Source organism: Panulirus ornatus, chromosome 57, assembly GCF_036320965.1.
Source record: "Panulirus ornatus isolate Po-2019 chromosome 57, ASM3632096v1, whole genome shotgun sequence".
NCBI classification, from domain to species: domain Eukaryota; kingdom Metazoa; phylum Arthropoda; class Malacostraca; order Decapoda; family Palinuridae; genus Panulirus; species Panulirus ornatus.
This window is the reverse complement of record NC_092280.1, coordinates 4,449,917-4,477,153: the sequence shown is the minus strand read 5'-3', so window position 1 is coordinate 4,477,153 and position 27,237 is coordinate 4,449,917. Positions and strand designations below refer to the sequence as shown.

General features: G+C 37.8%; 1 protein-coding gene across 1 annotated transcript; it reads right to left on the bottom strand.

Annotated features, from left to right (window-relative positions):
• Positions 1–26,109, bottom strand: LOC139766114 (uncharacterized). The gene is made up of 7 exons (XM_071694321.1): positions 25,833–26,109; positions 21,717–21,828; positions 20,707–20,984; positions 18,851–19,313; positions 15,646–15,772; positions 14,169–14,348; positions 1–12,804 (listed from the first exon to the last, which is right to left on the bottom strand). Exons 1-7 carry the CDS (start codon positions 26,087–26,089, stop codon positions 12,488–12,490), a joined length of 1,734 nt encoding a protein of 577 aa, XP_071550422.1. The 5' UTR covers positions 26,090–26,109; the 3' UTR covers positions 1–12,487.
• Positions 26,110–27,237: the final 1,128 nt, after the last annotated feature.

Genomic DNA, 27,237 nt, shown 5'->3' with positions numbered 1-27,237 from the left:
CATGACAGCAAAATTTAATATTGACGAAATTTCTCACATTATAAAGAGATGCTGGTGTATACCAGGCTTAGGGATTAATGTCAAAAATTCATGAATTTTCAAAACCAGGAACAAATATTAATGGGACTGCTAAAGTTCCCTTGTACTTCCCTAGTCCTGTACTTTCTCTTAAATAGAACAATTAAAGCTATACTTTTACTGCAATTGCAGAGATTTCTATCTATTAACATTTCTTACACATTAATTTGACAGCATCTTACTTAAATAAAAATGTACACCAAACTGATTGTACTAACGAGATGAACCCTTATATTCATAATATTAAAAAAAAAAAAAATGTTGATTTAATGTTATGAATCTTAAAAAAATTTGGGATGATGGTAACAAACCAGCTCACAGCCCACTTCGTTAATGAGAAGCTCTGAAAGCATGGGAACTGAAGAAAAAGAATAATTCACATGAGATTGCTAAAGTTGTTTGTACTTCCCTAGTCCTGTAATTCCTCTTATAAAAAACAATTAAAGCTATACAGCTACAGCAGTTGTTGAGACTACACACAGATACATTCAAAAGCAGTTCAGGTAAGTATGATATTTACTCCAAGCTGATTGGCACTAATGAGATGATGAATCACTGTACAGTTCTATATATATTTATTGCACATGGAAACCATCCTTGATTTTAATACAGTTAAGAAGCTTAAATTATCCCTGGAGACATACAGAAAGAATACTACCCACATACTTCCCACATGTCAAAGAAAGAAATCAAGAGGTGCAGGAACCAGGAACTGGAAATTCTCCCTTCCTGAATCATCGCTTAAAGAGTAGAAGCATAAACAAGGCATTGATTTTTCCTCCAAGCTTTATTTACTAATGCTACCTAATAGAAACACAGCAGGTGAGGGCAAATGAAGCTGTGGTTTATTAGTTCCTGACACTTAACTGACGAAAGTGGGAGAAACAAATATGCAGTAGAAAAGAAAATGGTTAAGTAAATATCTAACAAGCCAGAGTCACTCACAGATGCTTCCTTTAGGCTATGATCCGAGTTCCCAGTGTTCCAAGTGTTTCTCCAACACTCTTCAATCTCTTCTTACATGACTTTCCATCACCTTCTGTAAACCACATTGTGAAAGTCCTCTCATATGCAGATGATCTTTGAACCTCAACACAGCACCCTTGTATTACACAAGCAACAATGAATATGCAACACTACTTCATTCAGCAAGAACAAAGGCATGACTACAACAAAATATCGGTGTTACCAGGCTCAGTATGCGTGAGGTTACAAGTGAAAAGTCACTTTTGGCATGGCTGTAATAGTGGGAGTGGAGTTTTGTCTCAGAATCTCTTCCTCCAAAGGTATTCATCCTTTCTCTTGCAATTGGAAATAGTGCTGCCTTGGGCTGAAGGAGCCTCAAATAACTCATTTCCACAGCCTCAATTCTTGACCTCTGTGACTCATTCATGTCCATGTTTCAGCATCAACAGTGTGGATCATTGTGGACTATATGGTCCCTTAATCCTTTCTTCACTTCCACACTTACTCCTCTGCATTTCATTATTCTATTAAGGGATCTAATGACTTTTAAACTGTACTGCCCTCTCCATTATCTCTTCTTCCTCATCACCAAACTTACCCACAACAGCTCCTAGATACTTAAAGTTTCTCACCTATTCAAGTCTCCCCCCACCCAATACCTATAACACAGTTTAGTACACTTTCTTCTCTCACTCTGTAGGGCTTAGCAAATCTACACTTACACTCTGTATCCTTTCCAACACCATGACTTTACTTTTACTCGCATCTATCTTCAATTGCCTACACTTACACTCGCCATAAAACACACAACTTTCTGCAAATCCTCTTCACTCTCAGCAAACAACACAGTATTATTCACAAACAGGTTTGTCATCAGCCACCATACCTCACCACCACACTATCTATGCAACCCTTTTCCCTAGTTTGGCTTTCATCTCCCTTATCACTCCATCCACATATATGTTAAGATGCCACTGTGACATCATACAGCCCTGCCTCAACACCCACGTGTACCGAAGCTTCTGCTCAATTCACCATCCACTCTTAAATATACATTTTCTACTCTATAGAAGACTTGCAAGCCATCCAACAGTTGTCCTCATAAACCAAATATCCTTTAAATATTCCGTAAAGCATTCCATTCAACTCTTTCACACACTTTCTCTAGATCCATGAAAGCTGCATAAAGCTCCTTACCTTTCAACTGATACTTTTCTGCTTTTTCTAACACCCCTTGCCCCTCACTTATATTGCATTCAGTCACCTCTATCACCCTAACAATCTACACTTGCATGCACTTTTCCTGGTTTACTTATTCCCAGTGAATTGCTACATACATCCTTAACACCTTTTTCCTTTGAATAGGGGAACAATAACAGCTTTCACCCAATCCTTAGGTACAACCTTCTGTTTCCAAGATAAATTACTTTCTCCTCCATACTTCAACATTTCAGCCATAATCCCATCCACTCTAGGTGCCTTTCCTACCTTCAAACCCGTTATCAGTGTTTTTACCTCTTCCTGCACTTGTAACATTTTCCTTCCATCCTCTACACCCATGCACATAACAAATGCTCACATTCATCAGTTATTCAATGTATGCTTTCAATCTTCCTCTCACCTCCTCCTTTTGATTAAGCAATTCCTTTCCTCACTTCTTACATTAACATTTCCACTCTACATCAAACTGAATAGGGAAAGAATAAGGTACCAAAAAAGAATGGCCTTATCAGATGGAGAGTATGCTACAGAATGATTAGGTTGGGAGTGAGGAGGAAAGGCTGAAGTAAAAAATTTTTGGAAATGTTGGTTAAGATCAGCTTAACTTGACGATTCTGAGCAGAAATGAAAGCCTACAACCTGCATGTGCAAAACTAAATCAATACTCAAAATTTGGATTAAAAATTTACTTTGCATACAAATGAAACTGAAAGTTAATCAAATCTAGCCCTTAAAAATCAATTTTATCTAAAAATTAATTTTATCTACACTCTGCTGCAAAGGTGGCCAATAAACACAGCCTTGTTTTAGCTTCTTTCAAAACAGAATCTATGGTGACCATCATTCCATCTCAAAATGTGGGGGAATTACTTTGACAATCATGTACAAAAATACCCACGACAACAAGAAAAAATGTCAGAATGCAATGATTTACAACAAACACAATTACAAGCTCCTTTTTTGTCACGTTTTAATATTCATTCATTGCAAATAAACTCGATGTCTTTCACATTCTATACATTTCACTTAATAAGTTTTATGATACTGAGAGGTTACCATATCACAACAAACATGCACTAACCCATAACAAGTGCAGTATGCAATCTTAGCAATGTTACCAATGTTTCCAGTGTAAATCACTTTTCAATCAACTACAAGACTGATGAGAACAAAAGTGCTAACAAGGGAAGCTATGGCTACTATTTGTTGATTTTTGATTTGTAGACAATTTGATGAATTTCTAAATCAGTCCAATGTTAAAGCTGTCTTAAACAGCTTAACCTTGGATAACAAGATGTCTTCTTAAATAATTCACTATGTTGATTCTAAGCATATCAAAAAATAAATAAATAAATAAAATGAATACAATAATAATCCATCAATACAATACACCGTTTGTATCAAAGTCTATATGGTATGTAAAGTAACATGCATACCAACCAAATAGATATGACAAAAAGAAACACAAACGTCCTCATAATAATTTGTCAAAGGTCTAGGCCATTGTACTAATCACCCGTATCCAGACTGTTTTCTATATTGTAATGATTTCTAATGAAGTATTATCATAAAACATCATTATTCACAAACTCAGCAAGGAAAAGCAAAGAAAAAATCTGATACAGGGATCCAATTAACAGCCAAAACACAGATAGATGATCACATAAATCATCGCATTCTCCTGTTTGTAAGTTTAGGGCATGAAACTGTTTTTCATTTCCCATATAATGGATATCCCATTGTGTATGTCAACATGATCTTACCTTTCTCCAATTCAACATTAACTTTCAAGACTATGTCTCACTCCCAACATTCAATCTTTCATGAACAGTTTTATACTTGTTTATGTTTGGTGTACTTCCTGTAGTCTTTCTAACCAATCAGCCAATTACACCATGTCAAATACAATTTAATAACATGCCAAGGCCCTGAAATACTAAATAACATAAAAAGAATCAGCACTAATGGGTGAACATAAGAACAGTATATTTACACTGTACAAGTATGTATAGGCAACATAACATACTTTACAATAATTCTAAGCCAAAAGCTTTGCTTCTTCTGGTCAAGCATAACATGAAGTGAGTACTATCAAATGATACAAAAAGAGTATGTTCAATGTACAATGAAGTGAAGCAGTAACTGTGAACTTGCTGAATTTTGAGAAATGCTACATATAAATGCTAAGAAAATTTACAAGACATCAATGGAATGGAGTTTTAAAAGTAACATTAATGCATAAATAAGTAAAACAGCAGAGTTTACAATAAACACTGGAAAGGAAATTTCTTTAACTTTTCTATCCTCATGTCCCAGCATCAATGTCAAACCCTACTATGTGCGAGTGTGAGGCTTTTTCCTAAAAAATTCCTCTCTATAAAAGGTGTTCTATGTAGAGATACAGCATTTAATTTTGGGGAGAAAAAATCCAACAATGAAAATAATATATCTACGTATTAAATGACTGAAGGTAAGTACATGAGAGGGTCCTCCCTAGGAGGAATCAATAGAAAAGGAGACATCACTGAATGCATAAAGAATCTTACATTAGTAATATTGTTAATAGAAGACAACTTACAGAACACATATATTCAGAGAAATTTGCATCATCACAATGCAATAATAAAACCCTCCTAAGTCTGTTGGCTAAAACTGCAGTCCTTAAGAACTGTTTCCCAACAACCAACCATCTTTCAGTTAAAAGCATCAAAAAAAGAAAAAAAAAAAAAAAAAAGGATATCTATAGACACAAATTTTCTGCTACCATTAAAAAACACATTTTCTCCACTTACTGGAAAACCTCATGTTTTATCAATAAATCATAACTATCATCATTAAATATGCAATACAGGCAGCAATACTATAGTCCAAGTTTCTACAGATATGGTGGACGTAACTTGTCCCATCTTCATTGCCGTGGACATTCTAAGCTTCCTTACTGAAACCGAGTTTTTAAGTCCATTTTTATATCAGACCAAAAGGAAAGCCTACCCAAACAGATCAACTACTTGAAATTCACTGCAAGAAGAAAATTAAATGGGTCTATATTAGTTGCATGAGAATATGACATCTACTTGTGCAAATCAAGCAAAATTTATACAAATTGTCAAATAATTTCATATTCATCACATTTTCAAGTTACGTAATGTAGGTAGGTATTAGCTGGTAGGCAGGGAGGTATATCACCAGTACTACCTGCCTGGGTATCAAGAGGGTTAGTTGATAGCTGCATCGTGAGCCAGCACTTCGCTTGTGGTCTAGTTGCACTCCTCTAACCCAGGTAGCTGTCTCTCCTTTCTGCCTCACCTACACATGGTTGGCTGGCATTTTGCCCACAAACATACAAAATCTCTCTCCCTGCCACACACAACACTTATCTCACACAGCTCATTCCTCATAAGTCTAGCTTTCCTGTGGTGAGTACTATGTGCTAGCCCTGCTTTTAGTCAAAATGGGAGGAACAATAGACAGAAGTAGTAAGTAGGAATATTTAGATATAACTATTAGATAAAAACATTAGGTAGAAGTCAGTAAGAGCATTAGGTAAGAGCCACCGCAAATACAGCAATAGACTGGCCCTCTGCCAGTGGCCTGTTAAGGGTAAAGCTTTAAAGGCCAAGAAACGGCCACTGAAGTTCACTAGTTATGGAGACTATTGCCATGGCCATCCCCTTGAGGGAGTTCCTTTCAAGGGAACAGCCATCGGAAATACAGATAGAGATACATTATGTAAAATCCAATGCATCGATACTCTGTGTGAATGTTACAGTGTATATACCTACATGAGGAAGGAGCTTTACTATCATGGGACCCAATCTAAAAACCTCGTTTCTACTGTACATCCAGTTGAATTTTCGTAATCAATGAATTTACTTTATTTTCCTCATCCTGCTCCACATGTACACCAATCTACTCCTCAGGAAATCCTTGCTCATATCTCACCTCACATTTTTCTTGCTTACTTCTCTCTCACATCTTTATCTGGATACCTCTCTGACATGAGAAATGGTTATGTTAATACCATGTGACTCAATGAAAATCCACAGACAGTAATCAGGTTTCCCTTATTCTTTCCTCTAATATGGGCAGGTTAAGAGCTTCCCTCATAGATATCAAAATCCTTATATGCTTTAGAGCTTCTCAAGTATACTTATCAGTATGTGCTTCAAGTATACTTATCAGTATGTGCTACCTCAGGGGAGATCTAACTGCTGATGGATAATCCAGCGGCTGAATATCTGCTGCAATATCTTCCTCAAAACTTCACTGTTCTTGTACTGGAAGAAATTTCCAACACTGATCAACATAATGTCTTTCTCAAAATCTTCCTCACATGATTTTCCTGACCAGTTCAACATGATGTCAACTTCAAGGTTCCTTTCACAAGATTCTTGTAACTTTACAATTACAGGAATAAAATTACAGACCATATCTCTAACTCTGCTGCAATGTATATATATATATATATATACATGTGTATGCGGGTGGGTTACGCCATTCTTTTGTCTGTTTCCTAGCGCTACCTCGCTAACGCAGGAGACAGCGACAAAGCAAAATAAATAAATAAAGATCTCTAACTCAGCTGCAATTTCATTTTTACTCAAAGTCGAAGATTTCAGTCGTGAACTAAAGTTCTCATCAAAGCCAGGCCTTAAATGAAATATCAAAAAGGAAAGCAAGACAGATAAGTACGAACAGTAGAGGAAACTGATGAGTTCTGGAAGAAATGTAAAACCTGCCTTTTAAAATGGAGCAGGCAATAGATGTTAGGAAACAAACAAGAAGGTAAAGAGTTCCAAAGCTATGAGGTGTTGGGAAAGAAACATACATCACAATGGCCCATCCTTCAGTCACCATTAGCCTCATCACAAAAATGTGAGGTAGTGATCTAGTTAAAGGTGTGGGCACACAAGCTGCCATTTCTCAGAGATGCTGCATTCTCACAGAGATCCAATGGCAGTGATGAATCTGCCTCTGAATACATGTCTCATTGAAATATTTCCTGCCAGTTAGGAATTTCTCTAAATACTTCCTGTTTCTAGGAGCCTCTGGAAACACTGCTAATATTGCCATCTGCTAGTGGCCTATTATGGATGAGGCACTAAAGGCTAAGAAGTGGCACTGGAGTTCACCTGGTAAGAGAGACTTTTGTGCCATGGCCACCCCCTTGAGGCAGTTCCCAGAAGGAACAGGCATCAGAGATATAGACTGATGGATAGCTTCCTGATTATTTTCTCTTGTATCCAGGTGCAACCTCAGGAAAGTAGGAAGCAGCAAACTGGTAAGAAAGATCCTAATCATTCTTCACATTGTCGTCTTTTCTATTCTCCATTGATTCAGCTCTCCAGTCAAGGTCCATTCATGTATATATGTATGTGTGTGTGTGTGTGTCTGAGTAAGTGCACAAAGGGTGAGATCTTTACTCAAAAATTTAATATGCTCATAAAAACACTGATAGATGGGTACACAGATAATTAATTAATCTTTCTTTATGAGCTTGAAATACCCCATCAAAATTTCAAAAAGTGCAATACTAATATATATATACACATTAACAAAGTAATATTACACTATTACTGCGCTTATCTATTGTTACTAAGGGTACCAAAATACTCATACATGACTGGCAGGTATGGCTGTCTATGAGATCAAGAATATTAAAGGTGCCATTGCTGCTCTATGCAGGTGAATCTACTCTGCTAGTTATGTCAAAATCAAAGCAGGGTAAAGCATATACTTACTTTAGATATAAGTGGAAGAGTTTTTCTTTTTATTGTAACCAACATGTCACTGGCACAACATACATTAATCAAAGCAATTTCAGGTAAAAGGAAAATGAGTAAGCCCAACTCTTAAAATAGTAAGGTTACAGGAAGAGAGAAAAATGAAAGGAGGCAGAGAATTCCACAGCTGAGCTCTTAAAGGTAAGGAGGAGGAATCATAACAGTCAATCTTCATGAAGTCAGTCTCCATATAGAAACTGTGGGAAGCAGCAGCCAAACAGATATATGGGGTCCAAGCCTAGATGGTAGGGACACATGCAAACAGCTAATGGGAGCAGTAGCCAAAATAATGCATGCAAACCATGAAGTGGACAGCAGCATCAGTTAATGGCAAAGGATAGCTGAAAGGAGGTAATGCCTACAATATTCATGAGAGATGACTTTTGATTTCAATCTCACTAACAAAGAGATGTATGAAGAAACACGTCAATACAGAAGTACCCCAAACCATGGTGAAAAAATGGATATGGATACAAAATAGCAGCTCACAAGTAAAATAAGTACAGCACCTAACAATACCTTCAGCTTTGGGGAAGAAGAATTCATGATGTTGATTATGTATGCCTTCCAGTACATTATTAGAAAAAAAATTGAGTAATGATTTCATGGAAGAAGAGATAAGCAACTCTAAAGTAATCAATGTCTTCATGGGGATGAACAGTACGTGTAAGGGAACTTTGGGACCTAAGAGTGACATTCAACATGGAGGCAATATGAAGGCAATGGATGAGAGTACAGCACTGCAAGGAAAAAAATCTGAGGGCCTCTCAGAGCTTTGTTTAATGAGAATACTAAACACTTGGATTATGCAAAAACCTTTATACCAAGATCTTTGCTTAAGCTCTATAAAACAAATACAAAGCCTACAGAATCCTAAAAAGATAAGTAAAATATGAGTGAACTCAAGAAGGATTATCAACAATGAAGCATAGCAAGGTTCATAAATGAAGACAATCATTATATGACCACTTTTCTGGGTCTCTGCACCTTTGAGGCTATGGGAAAATTTGGATTCCTCTCCATGGAAATTCCTTAATGAAACTGCACACCTTTGCATCCACTGATGATACCTCACCAAAGGTGGCACCATACCCTCAGTATAACCACATACAAGAAGAGTCTGGTTATATAAGAGGTACGATAAGTGTCATTACAAAGATGCCTAAACAAGGAAATATTTGGATATCATGGAAATATCAAAAATATAACAGATGAGTCTAGTAAAGAATTATCATCATTCATATAAAAACAATGGGCATACTAAATGAAGTAAGATATGAAAGCAGGGGGATATTAATGACAAGATGCCATGAATGTCATGGGTAAAAATATCTAATGTATCTGGCATGCAAAAGAATGAATTGTAACATAATCACCTGAAAATATGGTTGAGTGAATAAATACTGGACATAAAATACTTCGCATAATGTAGATAGCCTTGCTCATTATGTCAAATTCTATAGATAATGAGCATATGCATCATTGCTTTGTGAGTCTCTAAGCACCTGATCTACCCACTCTAAATGGGCAGGGATTCATGGGACCCAATAATGGAAAACATCATAACTTCGGAAAATCATACAACCAATAAAAAGCCATCACTTATCATCAAAGAGACAGCCCTATGGACCACTGCAACCAGATTAGCCAAACTGAAAACAACACAAAAATGAGAAACGTAACAGCTAATCCTGAAAGTGAAAACCAAGATTAAAAACTACAAACTGGAGATCAAAATATTTCAACTTTAGGGCCCAGCTTCAAGTAAAAAATCATTAAAAATTATACAATACTAACCTAAAAACATTTATATATTTGGTAAAAATACATATCTAAAAAGCTAATTGTAAAAAAAAAATTAATTAATTGGTATTTATCATAATGATAGCATGTAAAATTCAAATCATTCCAAGAAAGCTATAAAATCTAAAATCTTTATACAGCATTAGTAATAAAATGTTTTGGGAAGTTCCTGAATCGGCTACTTTATTTCAAAAACAGAGATCAACGTAAAAGATACAAAAAAAAAAGTAAAAATTTATCAAGCTAAACACATGGCTAAATGGCACTTCCCACATTCAATGCACAGAGACATGTAGAATGAAGTATAATATCAAAATATTTATGAAGTATGAGACCTAAACTAAATGGAGGGGGACTTCAGGGGTATGAAAAAAGGAATGAGAAAAGAAGAATGGTTTGATAAAGGATACTGGGATAGGAAAGATGGAGGGAAGTGTAACAAAGGGATGACTGAATATGTAAATCTTAGATGACTTTCTTTCAACCAAGGTTGATTAGTTTGCTCTAAGAAACACAATTTCTTTTGATTATTCCAATCTAAATATTTATCAATCAAAATCACTTGATTCATTAGCATCACATTTGTTCATACAAGATTCCATCTATCAAGAGAAATTTGCATCTTACACTAAACAACCAACAGATCTATAACCTTTACATTGGAATCAGTAATTGTATAACAGATAAACTATGTAAAAATATCCATTTCTATCCATACAAACTTACTAAAGATAAGTATGTAACTTCTCTTACTGGCAGTCACACTACGAGTTGAGTATCCCCTATCCGAAATGCCTGGGACCAGAAGTGTTTTGGATTTTGGAACGTTTGCATATACATAATGAGATATCTTGGGGATGGGACCCAAGTCTAAACACAAAATCCATTTATGTTTCGTATACACCTTATATACATAGCCTGAAAGTAATTTATACAATATCTGTAATTTTGTTTATGAAAAAATTTTTGTGTAACACTGAACCATCAGAAAGCTGAGGTGTCACAATCTCAGCCATCCATGTGGGCAATCTATGGTTGTTTGGCATCAACTTCATTCCTGGCTCTGAACTAATATATATTACTGATAAGAATCATTTTCTTACACTTATTCACACATAAGTACTTAACAGTAAAAAAAACTATGAAATACTATTCATATGTTGAAAAGTAATGTGTTTAGGGTAACTAAGCAGCACAGTAGCATCAGCAGAATACCTTATCAGCTGTTAAACAATAACAACAAACAACTGCAGGTTTTCAGTTTTCACCTACGATGCTATGTTTTGATTAAAAGGTTACGGTACACTGTATTTCATTTTCTAGGTTTCATTTGATATAAAAACAAATAAACATTTAATCTACGATAATTACAGGTAACTGTAAATGTAATGAAAAATAACAGAAAAATTTCAATGCAATAATGTTGTTGGTCATGTTACGCTCAAACATGGCATTATAGGTGGAGATAATATTTAATTTCACATGAAAATAATGTTGTGCACTTACCAAAAAACCTTGATCTCTTCTTAAAAAAAGAAGATAATTGCAGCACAAATACTGGAACTACATATGGCCTCAGAAACTTGGGGGGGGGGGGGGGGGGGGGTTACATTATTATTGACATCATCATGACAAGGACTATCAGAAGTTGAGGGATCAGGAAGTGGATCCCATGGCCAATGAGAAGGGGGGGGGGTTACATCATACCTGGGCCTGGGGGTCCAAAAAGGGGTCTGGGAATTTATACTTATTCATCTTTTATCATGGAGTATAGGAGCATGAGGCCTCAAATATAGAAAATCGAAAGAGTGTTCCATTCCATCCCCTCTCATCTTCCATACCCTTTTTGGCTTTCAGTTCACTGCATAAAACCATAGTGGATAAAAACAGGATGACAAATGGAGAAGGGAAGGGGGCCCAAAAGAAACTCTGTACCCCGTGATAAAATTCCTCTCAGAGTCCCTGGTGGGTCCTCTAGGGATGAGGAAGCATTCTGCTGGATGGCTTTTTTAAATGTTTCCTCCAGAGTCATCTACCTCATTAACAATGGTTTTTGTCTTATAAGTCTCTCTTTGATTTTATAAACTGACATGATTTCTTGTTCTGTTATGAATACATGCTGCTCTAGTCCTTTAGTAAATCCATCACACATTTTCACCATGTTGTCTACATGCATTTTTTTCTGCAGTGTTAACTTAGTTACCTTCATCATCTCTATTATCACAATCACTCTGATTCAGAATCATTTCAGCTATTTCACAATTAGTCAGTGAATGAAACTCTGGAGCCTCATTATCTGCAAGCCTTTTAGACATTCTAAACAATATCTTTCTACCACAGAGCAGAGAATAAACAAAAAACACAGCCAGCAATGCATGTAGGTCTGACGGTGATGATTGTTTGTAACAAACTGGAACTCACAGAGTGTCAGAGCCCAGCATGGGCAAGTGAGGTCAGGTTTGGAGTTTTACACTTGTAACATCATGTCGCTGCTCAAAATGTTTTGGATTTTGGAGCATTTTCGATTTCGAATTTTCGGATTAGGGATGCTCAACCTGTACATGTTATAAAAGACCATATTTTACAGTTGCATAGTATTTTTGTGCATATATAAAAATAATTCTGTTTAGTAAAAACTATGTGTACAAAGAGCTCCGTGACATTTTCCAGCCCTTAACTGATCCCAAACTGGAGTGATGATACACCCTGTTCTCAGAAGAGAAAGTCTCAGCTGGAGCGGGTCGTTTTTGTGACAGCTCATATTTCATCCCATCTGTAACCTCAGGTTCACTCTCATGGTGTTTATCACTAGGTCCATCAACTTGTGTAAATGCCAGCCTATGCTCATTTGTTGTGGAACTAACACCATTCTCATACTCATAATAGTGCTCATCATCTTCATCTGCTAGATCCACAATATCATAAGGGTCATCAGTAGAGATGTTATCACACTCTGAAATGAGACATGCTTTGTCGGAAAAAAATCAGGATATCAAATATCAAACTATTTATCCATCAAAAACATGTGGAAATGGTGTAAATGCCACTCTTGAGCACAAATCTAAAAGCTCATCTAAAGGCAAACACTAACTCAAGTAGATAAAAAAAACCTATCATAATTTTACACAAAAGCAAGGAGTACATTCCCATAACAAAGCACTCTTCTGCCAAAGGAGTCTATCATTTCCCTGTTTGTGCATGGACTGCAGCCTCCTCAAAAATACAGAAACCCCATTAAAGGGGTTCTGGTATTGCATAATGATAATGAATGCTTTTCTGAAACAGTGCTCAGGTGGAATATCGATACATACACCAATGCCATGGTGCCACAATCAGGTTTCCTTACAACCACAAGCACACACACCATGAGTCATGCTCAGACCCACCTAGGGTTGGATGGACAAGAGCATGAATCCTTGGCAGAGTAATCGGCCCACACCTAACCCAAGTGTAGATCCTCCTCTCTGGGCTGGTAAATAAATGGGTACCTGACTTAGGCTGGGGTGTGTGTAATTACCTATTTGTAATTACCTGTTTTTACTGTACATGGAGGAGTTTTACACTCATGGGGCTCTCTCTCTTAAACATTCTCTGCTATCATACAACTTCTTAAATCTACGTAGGCTCTTTACATTAACCATGTGTTCAGTCATTCTCTTCCATTCATCTACACTCTTATACTTATAAAAGCACTTTTTTAAACACTCTAAACTTCTTTAAAAATCTACTTGCTCTATCCCAACATCTCTCAAAGAACTGTTCACTATCCATATCAGCAATTTGTTTAAGAAACTTTAAGGATGTGCTCAGACCAATTTTGGAGTCTGTTCAGGTTCCCTTGTGCACTGATGCAATCCTTGCTTTTCACTTCCCCCTTGCAAGACCTTTGCATCATCTGCAAACATACTCAAGGGTGGGCCATTTTGATACTTGCTTCTTTCTCTACACATCAAAGTTTTAGAACCCTCTACCTTGTCATGTTTTTCCCAATATCTATGACCAAGCACATTTCACAAAATTTGTAAATGCTTTCCCCGTGTCTTTTCTTTTTCCGTTTTATAATTCTCTATATTCCAATCAAGGCCCAGCTCTGTTCCACTCTAAAATGTACAATTTAATGACTGCATCTAAGCTCTCCCACCATTCTGTCATCTGCACCTAAACTTTACCCAGATGGAGCACTGACAATGATGCTCTGGTGTCCCCATGAAATTTTATTCTTTTAACAGAAAGGCTAAAAATATTTCATATTCAAAACTAACAGGCACAGAAAATCTAGGAGTATACTCTGCCAATAAGAATAAATGTATTACCAACCTTTTTCTTGGTCACGACAAATGGTCAGGTTGACACGTTGTTCCAGTTGATATGCATCTGTTAAGGTCTCCAGTGTATCCAAGGCATGGCTGAACTCTATCATGGGCAACTGACTGGTGACACGAAGTAATCGGAGCAAAACACCATGAGCTAGTTGCTGCTTCTCATTGAAACCAAGTTCTGTGTAAAAATTTGATGTAATTAACATACATATGTATGCCAATAATGTTTATCAAATTATTCTCTTGCACATCCAAGATATTTCAAAATATTCCTTGCACAGCTACTCAATCAAAATATATTAATTCTTACAAGTTCTCATCTTAAGGTACATCGAGTAACAAAAAATGAACACAAACAAGCACTAGTGAACAAGCAGAGGAAAATGTTCATTTACTACATATGGATGGTGAGCACAAATGAAAGTGAACAAGCATACATGGTTCATGTTCCAGTGGTTGTTGGTACACCACAGGATGAGTTTGTTACTGCTAGGAAGGTCTGGACATCAGTGAATTGTTCATCTGTGCTCCTACAGCATGCATAATGGAGTGGACGAGCAATATGATAAACAACAAGAGAATCCGGTTTTCGGTATTGGGAACATCATACAAGATTGTAAAAAAACAATGCCTGAGAATGTCCTACACAACTGCAGTTGAAATAAAGAAGAAAATTAACTCTTGCACTTGCCAACACCTGTTGTTCCCTAGACAATGCTCTACACAGTGACATGACCAGTAGCAGTGACAAACTTCCAACTTCTCCAATTGTCATTTCTTGAAGTATGAATGAATGAAAATTAACACGACCAAATAATTGCAACAAGCTTCCAAGAGTGCTGTAGCAAATCACAGGCAAATGCTTGCTCACTAGTACATATTCACACCTGTTTGTGTTTGTTCTCTAGGTCTGGACACAGTTTGATGCAAACTCCCCAACCTCAGGCACCTTTAAGCTTCTTAAAACAAAAAATCGAGCAGTGTGACAACCACTTCAATGAGGAGAAATATCCAGAGTGAAACCTATCTTTTCTTCCAAACCAAATTTGGATGATTGAAAATTATCCTCCCTACTAACCTGTCGTCATTAGTGTTGCCAAATTACATTATCAAGTAATTGGTATCGTTCATATTCAGGGATATACTTCATTACTAGTCTTACACATCATTAACCAGTGCTATACTTTACTGCATAGTGGCTATACTTATCAGAGTGCCACTGTGAGTTCTGACTGTCTGAGACTAACAGACTTCAGATTTTCAACTCAAAAATCTCAAATGTTTCAAGCAAGAGAGAACACCCAAACTACTTGAAAATAACAAAACCATCTCTTGATTTAACAGTACACTTAAATACATGACATCTAAAAGGTACCCCTTCTAGGATTATGAAAAAAATTGCCCTTCTACACCATATTCCCTGATCTGAACACATAAAATAAAACTAAATCTTGCTGAGAAACATGCTCTTTTACCTGTATCTAAAGGAACTATTGAGGACAAGTCCCAAGTTGGCTCAGAATGCCCTCCTTTCTTCCTCCTAAGAAGTCTCTTACTGTTTCCACCATTTACTGACCGCAGTCCATTGGTCTGTGATGAACCCTGCAAGAAGAAAATGTTCATCAAACTGTGCAATATTTCCTTTTCTTATCTAAACAAGGGCAATAAAAAATACAACCGCTCACCATATTTTGGCTAGGCAAGTCCATGATCAATTACAAGGGATAATGACTTCCACGAGGCTTTAAAAAAAAAAAAATCACTATCATGATGCAACTTCTTCCATATAAAACACCTCAGGACTTCACTACTTTATAAGACTTTATTACCTCATGCCTTAACTATCCCCATGACTTCATTATGTCTATGTTTACTTGCACTCTTATTTCAAGAGGTACAGTATGAAGTCTGTTGGGGATGAGAAAGCTTGGGAAGTGAGTCAGTTGTTGTTCGCTGATGATACAGCGCTGGTGGCTGATTCATGTGAGAAACTGCAAAAGCTGGTGACTGAGTTTGGTAAAGTGTGTGAAAGAAGAAAGTTAAGAGTAAATGTGAATAAGAGCAAGGTTATTAGGTACAGTAGGGTTGAGGGTCAAGTCAATTGGGAGGTGAGTTTGAATGGAGAAAAACTGGAGGAAGTGAAGTGTTTTAGATATCTGGGAGTGGATCTGGCAGCGGATGGAACCATGGAAGCGGAAGTGGATCATAGGGTGGGGGAGGGGGCAAAAATTCTGGGAGCCTTGAAGAATGTGTGGAAGTCGAGAACATTATCTCGGAAAGCAAAAATGGGTATGTTTGAAGGAATAGTGGTTCCAACAATGTTGTATGGTTGCGAGGCGTGGGCTATGGATAGAGTTGTGCGCAGGAGGGTGGATGTGCTGGAAATGAGATGTTTGAGGACAATGTGTGGTGTGAGGTGGTTTGATCGAGTAAGCAACGTAAGGGTAAGAGAGATGTGTGGAAATAAAAAGAGCGTGGTTGAGAGAGCAGAAGAGGGTGTTTTGAAATGGTTTGGGCACATGGAGAGAATGAGTGAGGAAAGATTGACCAAGAGGATATATGTGTCGGAGGTGGAGGGAACGAGGAGAAGAGGGAGACCAAATTGGAGGTGGAAAGATGGAGTGAAAAAGATTTTGTGTGATCGGGGCCTGAACATGCAGGAGGGTGAAAGGAGGGCAAGGAATAGAGTGAATTGGAGCGATGTGGTATACCGGGGTTGACGTGCTGTCAGTGGATGGAATCAGGGCATGTGAAGCGTCTGGGGTAAACCATGGAAAGCTGTGTAGGTATGTATATTTGCGTGTGTGGACATATGTATATACATGTGTATGGGGGTGGGTTGGGCCATTTCTTTCGTCTGTTTCCTTGCGCTACCTCGCAAACGCGGGAGACAGCAAAAAAAAAAAAAAAAAAAAAAACAAAAAAAAAAAAAATAGAAATGACATTTTATTTTATCCATGTGTCCACCATTTCCCATGTTAGCGAGGTAGCAATAGGATCAGAAGAAATGGCTACATTTGTCCACAGCCACTCTTTATCTGTCATGTATGATGCATTGAAAATGGAACCCCCTATTTATGACTAGGCTCTACAGATCCTTCCGTGGTTTCCCTTGACCGCTTGATGTGCTCAGTTTTAGGGTACTGATAACATGTTGTCTTCTGTAAACCACATTGCTGCATTTCATTCCCTTCCAATGCTGACATGTGTACATCTTTTTATTTCCACACGCTCTTTTTATTTCCACACATCTCTCTTACCCTTACGTTACTTACTCGATCAAACCACCTCACACCACACATTGTCCTCAAACATCTCATTTCCAGCACATCCATCCTCCTGCGCACAACTCTATCCATAGCCCATGCCTCGCAACCATACAACATTGTTGGAACCACTATTCCTTCAAACATACCCATTTTTGCTTTCCAAGATAATGTTCTCGACTTCCACACATTCTTCAAGGCTCCCAGGATTTTCGCCCCCTCCCCCACCCTATAATCCACTTCCGCTTCCATGGTTCCATCCGCTGCCAGATCCACTCCCAGATATCTAAAACACTTTACTTCCTCCAGTTTTTCTCCATTCAAACTTACCTCACAATTGACTTGACCCTCAACCCTACTGTACCTAATTACCTTGCTCTTATTCACATTTACTCTTAACTTTCTTCTTTCACACACTTTACCAAACTCAGTCACCAGCTTCAGCAGTTTCTCACATGAATCAGCCACCAGCGCTGTATCATCAGTGAACAACAACTGACTCACTTCCCAAGCTCTCTCATCCACAACAGACTTCATACTTGCCCCTCTTTCCAAAACTCTTGCATTCACCTCCCTAAAAACCCCATCCATAAACAAATTAAACAACCATGGAGACATCACACACCCCTGCCGCAAACCTACATTCACTGAGAACCAATCACTTTCCTCTCTTCCTACACGTACACATGCCTTACAACCTCGATAAAAACTTTTCACTACTTCTAACAACTTGCCTCCCACACCATATATTCTTAATACCTTCCACAGAGCATCTCTATCAACTCTATCATATGCCTTCTCCAGATCCATAAATGCTACATACAAATCCATTTGCTTTTCTAAGTATTTCTCACATACATTCTTCAAAGCAAACACCTGATCCACACATCCTCTACCACTTCTGAAACCACACTGCTCTTCCCCAATCTGATGCTCTGTACAGGCCTTCACCCTCTCAATCAATACCCTCCCATATAATTTACCAGGAATACTCAACAAACTTATACCTCTGTAATTTGAGCACTCACTCTTATCCCCTTTGCCTTTGTACAGTAATGTACAGTAATATCATTAATGTACAGTAATCTCCCCAAATTGGTTGCAAGTCATACTTTGTTTTGTGCTTCAAATTTTTGGATTAAATCATTGTACTTATACATTAATCCCCAAGCCTTAACTTTATCGTTTTTGTGCCTGAACAGATAATTACCTAAGAAAGAGAAAGAATTAATCACAGATGTACTTTATGTTTAAAGACAAGTAATGCTGGCATCCTGGCTATGGTGCTTACAAAGCTTTCAACTTTCTTGTTTGGGCACAAGTCAAAGTTAACCTTTTTCTACAGAACTAGAATGTGAATTGTCAGACTACATGGAGGATGCATTTCTTTTTACCATTAGCTTAGCTGACTTACCCCATTACCCGAAGTACTCGTCACTGTCCCGTGATTTCTTTGGCTGACTCTTTCATTCGCTCGCTGAGGCAATCTTACTGGAACTCGGGCTGTGGATCGCTCAGTTTGCCGGGTACCCATCCTCTCTGTAGCCTTTGCTCCTATTTTTTCAGTTGATTTAGTGACAATCCTCTCTGGAGTTTTTGATGTATACCTCTCCTGAGGTTTAGCAGCCACTCTCTCTGGGGGTTTACTGCTAACCCTATCACCTGGTTTTGATACTGCCTTCTCTGTTGATCTGTTTGTTGTCTTGTCAGGTGGTTTTTCTGTGGCCTTCACAGAAGGTTTACGTACAATTTTTGAGGTTGAAATATCTTCTTGAGACTTTGGTGTGAGCTGCTTTGATATGGGCTTTGCAGCTGTTTTTTCTACAATGCTTGGGCTTGGTGTATTTGACTTGCTGGGCAACTTTTCTGGAGAATTCCTGTGAATTAAAAACAAAATGCAATTTGTAGTACTGATGAAATGATATGAGGCTGAGCATCATTACCAATTTCTTGAATTCATTTTGAAACTGCAAGAAAATATTTGATTAAAAATCATTAGGAAGATGGAGCTTTATTATTCATAAAAAAGGCATGCATGGCCTGACATAAATGCAGCTCTACCAATCTCCATCTTAATGGCTGTATGTGCCTGATCCACCTTGACATGACATTGTAAATGGATTAATGACTTTATAACAGAAGATAAACATGTTAGGTTTTTAATACCAAACTTGAAAACTCGATTAACATGTTACATGCTCATCAATGCCATGCTTCCATATGAATACATACCTGATGTGTCCCCTTAGAAAAAGACTTAAAGTGATCACTTTATGCAACAGTGGATAATTTTGCTTGCTAATGGCCATACTAATACATAAATTCAAAATATTTTAGAAGCAAAAGCTCCATGAACCATTTACATGCAGCATTCCTAATGCTAATTATACACTTTCTGTGCAGAATATTCTCAAATACATGTATTCTAAAACATATCTCCATGTGTTAAACATTACAATGAACTAAAACTTAATTTTCCATATACAATGATAAACATCTCAACCTGGTAGACCATAAATTACATGTGTTATGTGTCCCCTAACTTATGTTGTTCCACAGCCAAACTTTTCTGCAGTTCCCCTGAATTCATCATGAGCCCTGGTTCAGCCCAATGTATAACATTTTGGGGGAAAAAAATAAATGAAAATATCATCCCATATACATCTCACACCCTACTGCATGTTCAGGTCCCAATCACTCAAAGTTTATTTCACTCTTTCCATTTCCTCCTTGGTTTCTTCCTTTACCTGTTCCCTCCACTTCTGACACATATACCCTTTCTATGTATCCAAACTATTTCAGCGAAGCCTTTTCATCTCTCTCAAACAATCTCCTCTTACTATCACACCTTTTTCCTATGCTATCATTTCTTATTCGAACAACCATTTTCACACTAAACAGTGTCCTCAAACATTTCAAACAATTCTATCCTCTTCCCTAATTTTCCTTCTATGGCCCAAGCCTTGCATCCATACAACGCAATCGACTACTACTTGACCCATGTTTAAAAACTGGAAAAACGAGACATACATAAGTATGAAAACTGAGAAGACAAGAGTATACATTTTTATTAAAGCAAGAATGATAAACTGTAATCTCTTGACTGATCAAACAATGTTTGTCAGGCCACAACCAGCGACATGCCAAAAAGCATTTCATCCATGTCATGAATATGACAAACAAATTTGCTACCATAGATGATCTACTTTACTAATACACTGAACAACTGTTTACAATCCTCAACCTCTATGGTACAGGAGTTTAATGTACCTGAGTTCAAACTGTTCCTGTGCATCTCTTGCACTACCCACAACCACCATCTCATTGGGAGAAAATTGAGACTTCTTTAGCTTGACTGTAATTTTCTCATAACCACACACAGAACTGGGTGTGTGTGGCCCCTCTGGTGTGCTGAGGCCAACAGAGGAACCTGGCAGAGGTAGACATGGTGTGGACGGTGTGGTTCGGTGAGCTTGAGATATGGATACTAAACCTTCTGGTGATATTACTGTCATTGGTTCTGGGATTGGACATGGTGGTGACAAACTCTGAAAGATAAATATGTATAGAGCATAAGCCCACTAGTTAATAACACTATATTAATTACATTTATTATTTTTACTACATATTTCTCTTCAACAAATACATAAATTATGGAGAAAGAACTTATGAGACCTATATACATTATCTGATAAAGGATCTGGGAGGAACTTGCATTTTTTATGTGAATGGGGTCTACACAATAACTTTCATTATTGGCATTATGACTATGGAATGAAGAGAGTAATGAGGGGAGGTATAAGGAATTTGGAAAGGCAGGGAATGCAATGGGAAAGAATGCGCATGTGGAATGAATGCAAGACAAGATATTAGCAAAGAGTGTATGACAGTCAATTAAAGGGGTTGGTGTAAGAGGAAGACAACCTGTGATATCGAGAAATAGAGTGCAATAGTACAGGAGGGATAGAAATGGGGGAAGAATGCATGGAATGATGTATGTGAGGGAGGTATGTAAGGAGAGGAATAAGTGGAGTCCCTTTCATGGTGGTCAACCCCTTGATGGGAGTTTCCAAAGGGAACAGGCATCAGGGATATAGACAGACAGCATCATGATCACAATCATCTTTTAACAACTTCTAATATGACTCAATAAGGGAAACTGCTAAGCAAAAGCCAATCATCATATATGAAATGAAATCAATCACAAACCATGAAAATCTTTTACATCCCACACTACTCAAAAAACATTATAATAATATACTATACTGTAATCCAAGTACCTGGAACTGGCCTGAGCTCTTAGGCTGAGGTTCATGGACATGGGTGTCGTAGACTACCAAAGTACGAGCATCTGGACTCAAGCGGAGCCGCACAAGACGAGGACAACGCTCACTGATGAAAAATATTTAATTTCTTTATAGTAACAAAAGCAGTCTAAAGTCTGACAAGAGAGATCCAGTCTGTGGAGTTTAGTTCAAGCTCCAATTTGCTTAGTTCTTAGTAAAAAAAGCATTTTTCAACAAGGTCACCATGACACTGCATGCATAAAAATTTTCTTGATCACAACTATAGAGCAAATGTCATATAAAAACTTATAATCACAAATTTGATGACAATATATATATATCATACATATTTATATTATACTTTGTCGCTGTCTCCCACATTAGAGAGGTAGTGCAAGGAAACAGATGAAAGAATGGCCCAACCCAACCACATACACATGTATATACATACATGTCCACACACAGCACATATACATACCTATACATCTCAACGTATACATATATATACACATACAGACATATACATATATATATATATATATACACACACAGACATATACATATATACACATGCACATAATTCATACTGTCTGCCCTTATTCATTCCCGTCGCCACCCCGCCACACATGAAATTACAACCCCCTCCCCCCGCAGGTGCGCGAGGTAGCGCTAGGAAAAGACAACAAAGGCACATCCGTTCACACTTAGTCTCTAGCTGTCATGTATACTGCACCGAAACCATAGTTCCCTTTCCACATCCAGGAACCACAAAACTTTCCATGGTTTAACCCAGATGCTTTACATGCCCTGGTTCAATCCATTGACAGCACTGTCGACCCCGGTATACCACACAGTTCCAATTCATTCTATTCCTTGCACACCTTTCACCCTCCAGCATGTTCAGGCCCTGTTCACTCAAAATCTTTTTCACTCCATGTTTCCACCTCCAATTTGGTTTCCCACTTCTCCTCGTTCCCTCCACCTCTGACACATATATCCTCTTGGTCAATCTTTCCTCACTCATTCTCTCCATGTGACCAAACCATCTCAAAACACCCTCTTCTGCTCTCTCAACCACACTCTTTTTAATACCACACATCTCTCTTACCCTTTCATTACTTACTCGATCAAACCATCTCACACCACATACTGTCCTTAAACGTCTCATTTCCAGCACATCTACCCTCCTCTGCACATCTCTATCTATAGCCCATGCCTCACAAGCATATAACATTGTTGGAAACACTATTCCTTCAAACATACCCATTTTTGCTCTCCGAGATAATGTTCTCACCTTCCACACATTTTTCAATGATCCCAGAACTTTTGCCCCCTCCCCACCCTGTGACTCACCTCCGCTTCCATGGTTCCATCTACTGCCAGATCCACTCCCAGATATCTAAAACACTTCACTTCCTCCAGTTTTTCTCCATTTAAACTTACCTCCCAATTGACTTGTCCCTCAACCCTACTGTACCTAATAACCTTGTTCTTATTCACATTTACTCTCAGCTTTCTTCTTTCACACACTACCAAACTCAGTCACCAGCTTCAGCAGTTTCTCACCTGAATCAGCCACCAGCGCTGTAACATCAGCGAACAACAACTGACTCACTTCCCAAGCTCTCTCATCCACAACAGACTGCATACTTGCCCCTCTTTCCAAAACTCTTGCATTCACCTCCCTAACAACCCCATCCATAAACAAATTAAAGAACCATGGAGACATCACGCACCCCTGCCGCAAACCAACATTCACAGAGAACCAATCACTTTCCTCTCTTCCTACACATACACATGCCTTACATCCTCGATAAATACTTTTCACTGCTTCTAAGTACTTACCTCCCACACCATATATTCTTAATACCTTCCACAGAGCATCTCTATCAACTCTATCATATGCCTTCTCCAGATCCATAAATGCTATATACAAATCCATTTGCTTTTCTAAGTATTTCTCACATACATTCTTCAAAGCAAACACCTGATCTACACATCCTCTACCACTTCTGAAACCACACACACACACAGCTACTTAAGGGAGTTCCTAGATGGAAACATGCATTTATTAAGAGATATAGATAGAGGATCTAGTCTTTGAAATTGAGATTAAAAAGCCAAACATTACTGAATTTAGTACAATGAGAAGTCATCACTGATCACTCTTTCTCATTAGATACCTGAAATAAAAATGAAATATTAGATACTGTACATAAAAGCATATGTTACTTATTTCTATCATATTCTTACTTACCTCATACCTACAAAAATCAGCTAAGAATTCAATACTTATACAAAGCTTTGCTGCATAATGATTATACACTACTCTAAAATTTGATAATCACATCACCTACAACATACAATACTGTATCAATATCTGTAAAATGCATAGCTGTTACTGATGTTTAATGCCTTTTTCTATATGATTTAATATTAGTAAATTGATGAACTATCATAAGCAGGACAATGGTAAATACTCTACAGGGAGGGAAATCTCTCTGAATATAAAGACCCAACTAGCATATAACTAAACAATTCAATAAGGGAATATACCAATGTTTCCTGCTATATTTCAGTAATATTTCAATCACAATAGAGCCAATATACCAATGTGATCTATAATTTCTCAAAAAATTATAATCAATTATTTCTAAAATCTTACGTAGAATAAGTAAGCCAATCACACTTTACTCATATTCTAAATGTATGAAAAAACTATTTGTTCATAGCTCATCCTTTATTCCAAGAAAAGAAAATAAACAACTGCAGACAAGAGGTTATCAGTATATAATGCTTTAATGAGACAGGTGTGATTCGAGTCCATAAGGTTAAACAAGTAATCAGAAGTTACAAGATTTCAGAAAGTTAAGCAAACATTTAGGACCATATTCAAGAACAATACAACTGGGGCTGTGCAATGATATTAATGTCATATATGAAAATTGCACCGGTCACTCTGCTTACTTCTCAGCACCATAGGATTTAAACATGAAACTGATAAGTAGCTTATTTTCAAGGTTTACTTTCCCATACATCACCTATGGGTTATATTGACTGCACAAGGCTGATTGGCTTGTATTAACCCATCACTCTGCCTGAACTTCAAGCTGAAAATTATGAGCTACACTGAAACCCTTGTGAACTTGATGCGATTAGAACTTTGCCTTTTTGTTTATCAGAACTGTTGCTTCTATGAATCAAGACAGTTATACACTGTTTTCATGGTGCCACTGCAAAAGTTGATAGAATCCAATATCTATGTGATATACAGGAAAATAAATCAATCGACAAAATATGATTGTAAGTAATCCTTCTGGTGCAGATTTGTCGGTAAAATAACCAATGCCTATGAAAATAAACCGCAAAAGTATCCACCACACCCAGAGAATGCATGAAAACAGGATACATAAGTAGTAATACCTTGAGCCAGTAGATCACAGAGTAGCAATTAGCCAAAGCCTGATGTGCAAAAAAAAAAGAAAAAACATTCTACAACTAATCAGATTATTCCAAGCCACAGATCATATGATTAGTAAGTTATTAAGAAAACCCTGAAGAAAAGGTCACCTAATACCTGCTTACACCGGGAGTTACCCCCAGCCATGGGTGAAAAGACAACAGGAAGTTACAATGATAAGTCTGTTAGACCCAAGGTAACAAGGCTATGCTAAACTAGTAGGTACCCAAAGGCAGAGGTAACATGTTACCAGGTTTTATTAGTAGCTACCCAGGGCCAGAGCTCAGTGAAAATACGGTTATATGAGGAGTTACCCCAACCCAAAGGTTACCTCCGCCCCACAATGATGGAGGGTGGGGCACCTCCTCCAAAAAGGGTCATATCTCTATTATCTATTTCCATACAGCTCTGACACATACACAAGATCATGACAAGGTCGTATAGACGCCATGTAAGGCACTGTATTCACCCTGTAGCAGCAGAGGTCAAAAACAGTGGGCACCAAGCTGTAATTTCAAGGTCACGAAAAACCCTTGGAAAAGGCCGAAAACAAAGAGTTTTCGGAGATGCTCACAGTTTCTGCGAACACGTTCACATATCTTAATATTGTGCTACAATGACTACACCAACACCATTATTGGTCTACTTACTCGTTCCCTGGACGTCCTGGCCGCCCATTATCGACAGAACATTGGTAATCTAATTCGCCATATTTCAAACGGAAATTGAGGTCTCGCATCTGGTCTACAGTGAGGCAGTAGTTCTCCAATTTTATTGCCTTTTTCAGCACCAAACGTAGTCCATATATCTCTCTGTGCCTCTCTATAGCCTTGTTCACATCACGGTAACAAATGAAACTCCTCCCCATGTGAAGGGGAGAAAATTGGGCTAAAGGAGGAGGCTGCATTTCGTCAAGAACTCATCGAAACAGAGGATTATCACTGAAATTGGCCCCGCGTCCGCATGCGATAATCATCAACATAATATATAAATCAGTATGCAATACATACATGAAAATACCTGAAGTTTACTTATTACAGTAAATCAAGTGATGATGTCTATGAAATGATAATTAATATTGTAAGTACTAACTGATAATTAGTTCTTCACGAAACTGAAGATGAAGTTACGGAGTCTAATCGAATGAGGACCAACGCGTCCATATCCACACTCTCACGGACCTCGATGTCTTTCTCATCATATTTTTTTATCTATCCTTGGCCAGTCACAGACAACTATTTTGTTCGATTGTACGACACAAGTGACGTGAAAAAATAGACAACAGTAATAACGTCTACATTAGATTTCGCTGTAACGAGGCGAGCTTTCCTTCGAGGTAGGCGCTCCGTGGTATTATAATGATCCTCTGTGTTAGCGAATGAATTACCAGCACTACGTTTAAGTCATTTTCTTTAAATTCGTTTCTTTTAAACCTTCATCATCCATACATATATAGCAGAATTATAGCATCGTCTATATACACTGCACTTCTCTCAGCGTACTCATTCGGAATCATACCTTTTGCCACTACTGTAACATGGCCGTGTAATACATTAAAGGCTAGACCTGTACAGGTCAGGCTGTGTTTAATTGGCGTCTTATATTTCGATTATTGTGATAGCGTGTGTGTGTTTAGCCACTGATCGAGATTGCTTTGCACGGCACTTTATGAATATATATGGACAAAGGTACACAGCTACTCAGGGAATAGTTATTACTGGTAAAGAAGAAGCGAGTCGGGTTTGGTACTGCTTACACAAAGGAGGCGATGCCAGAGTTCCGGGATGCTAGGGCAGGAGGGCTCATGGGATGTTAGGATCCTGTAATTACCTATTTTTACTGTAGTGGGAGGGAGTATTACACTCGTGGAGCCCTATGCATTGTACATTCTCGACTATCATACGACCTCTTTAATCTGTGTATTCTATACTGTCAGCGTTAACCACGTCCACATTCATTGTGTTCTATTCATCGACCAGTCTTTTACGATGCGAAATAATCTCTTTACATCCTTTTACTAAGTCTCTTACTTAATTTCACATCATGTCTTCTGGT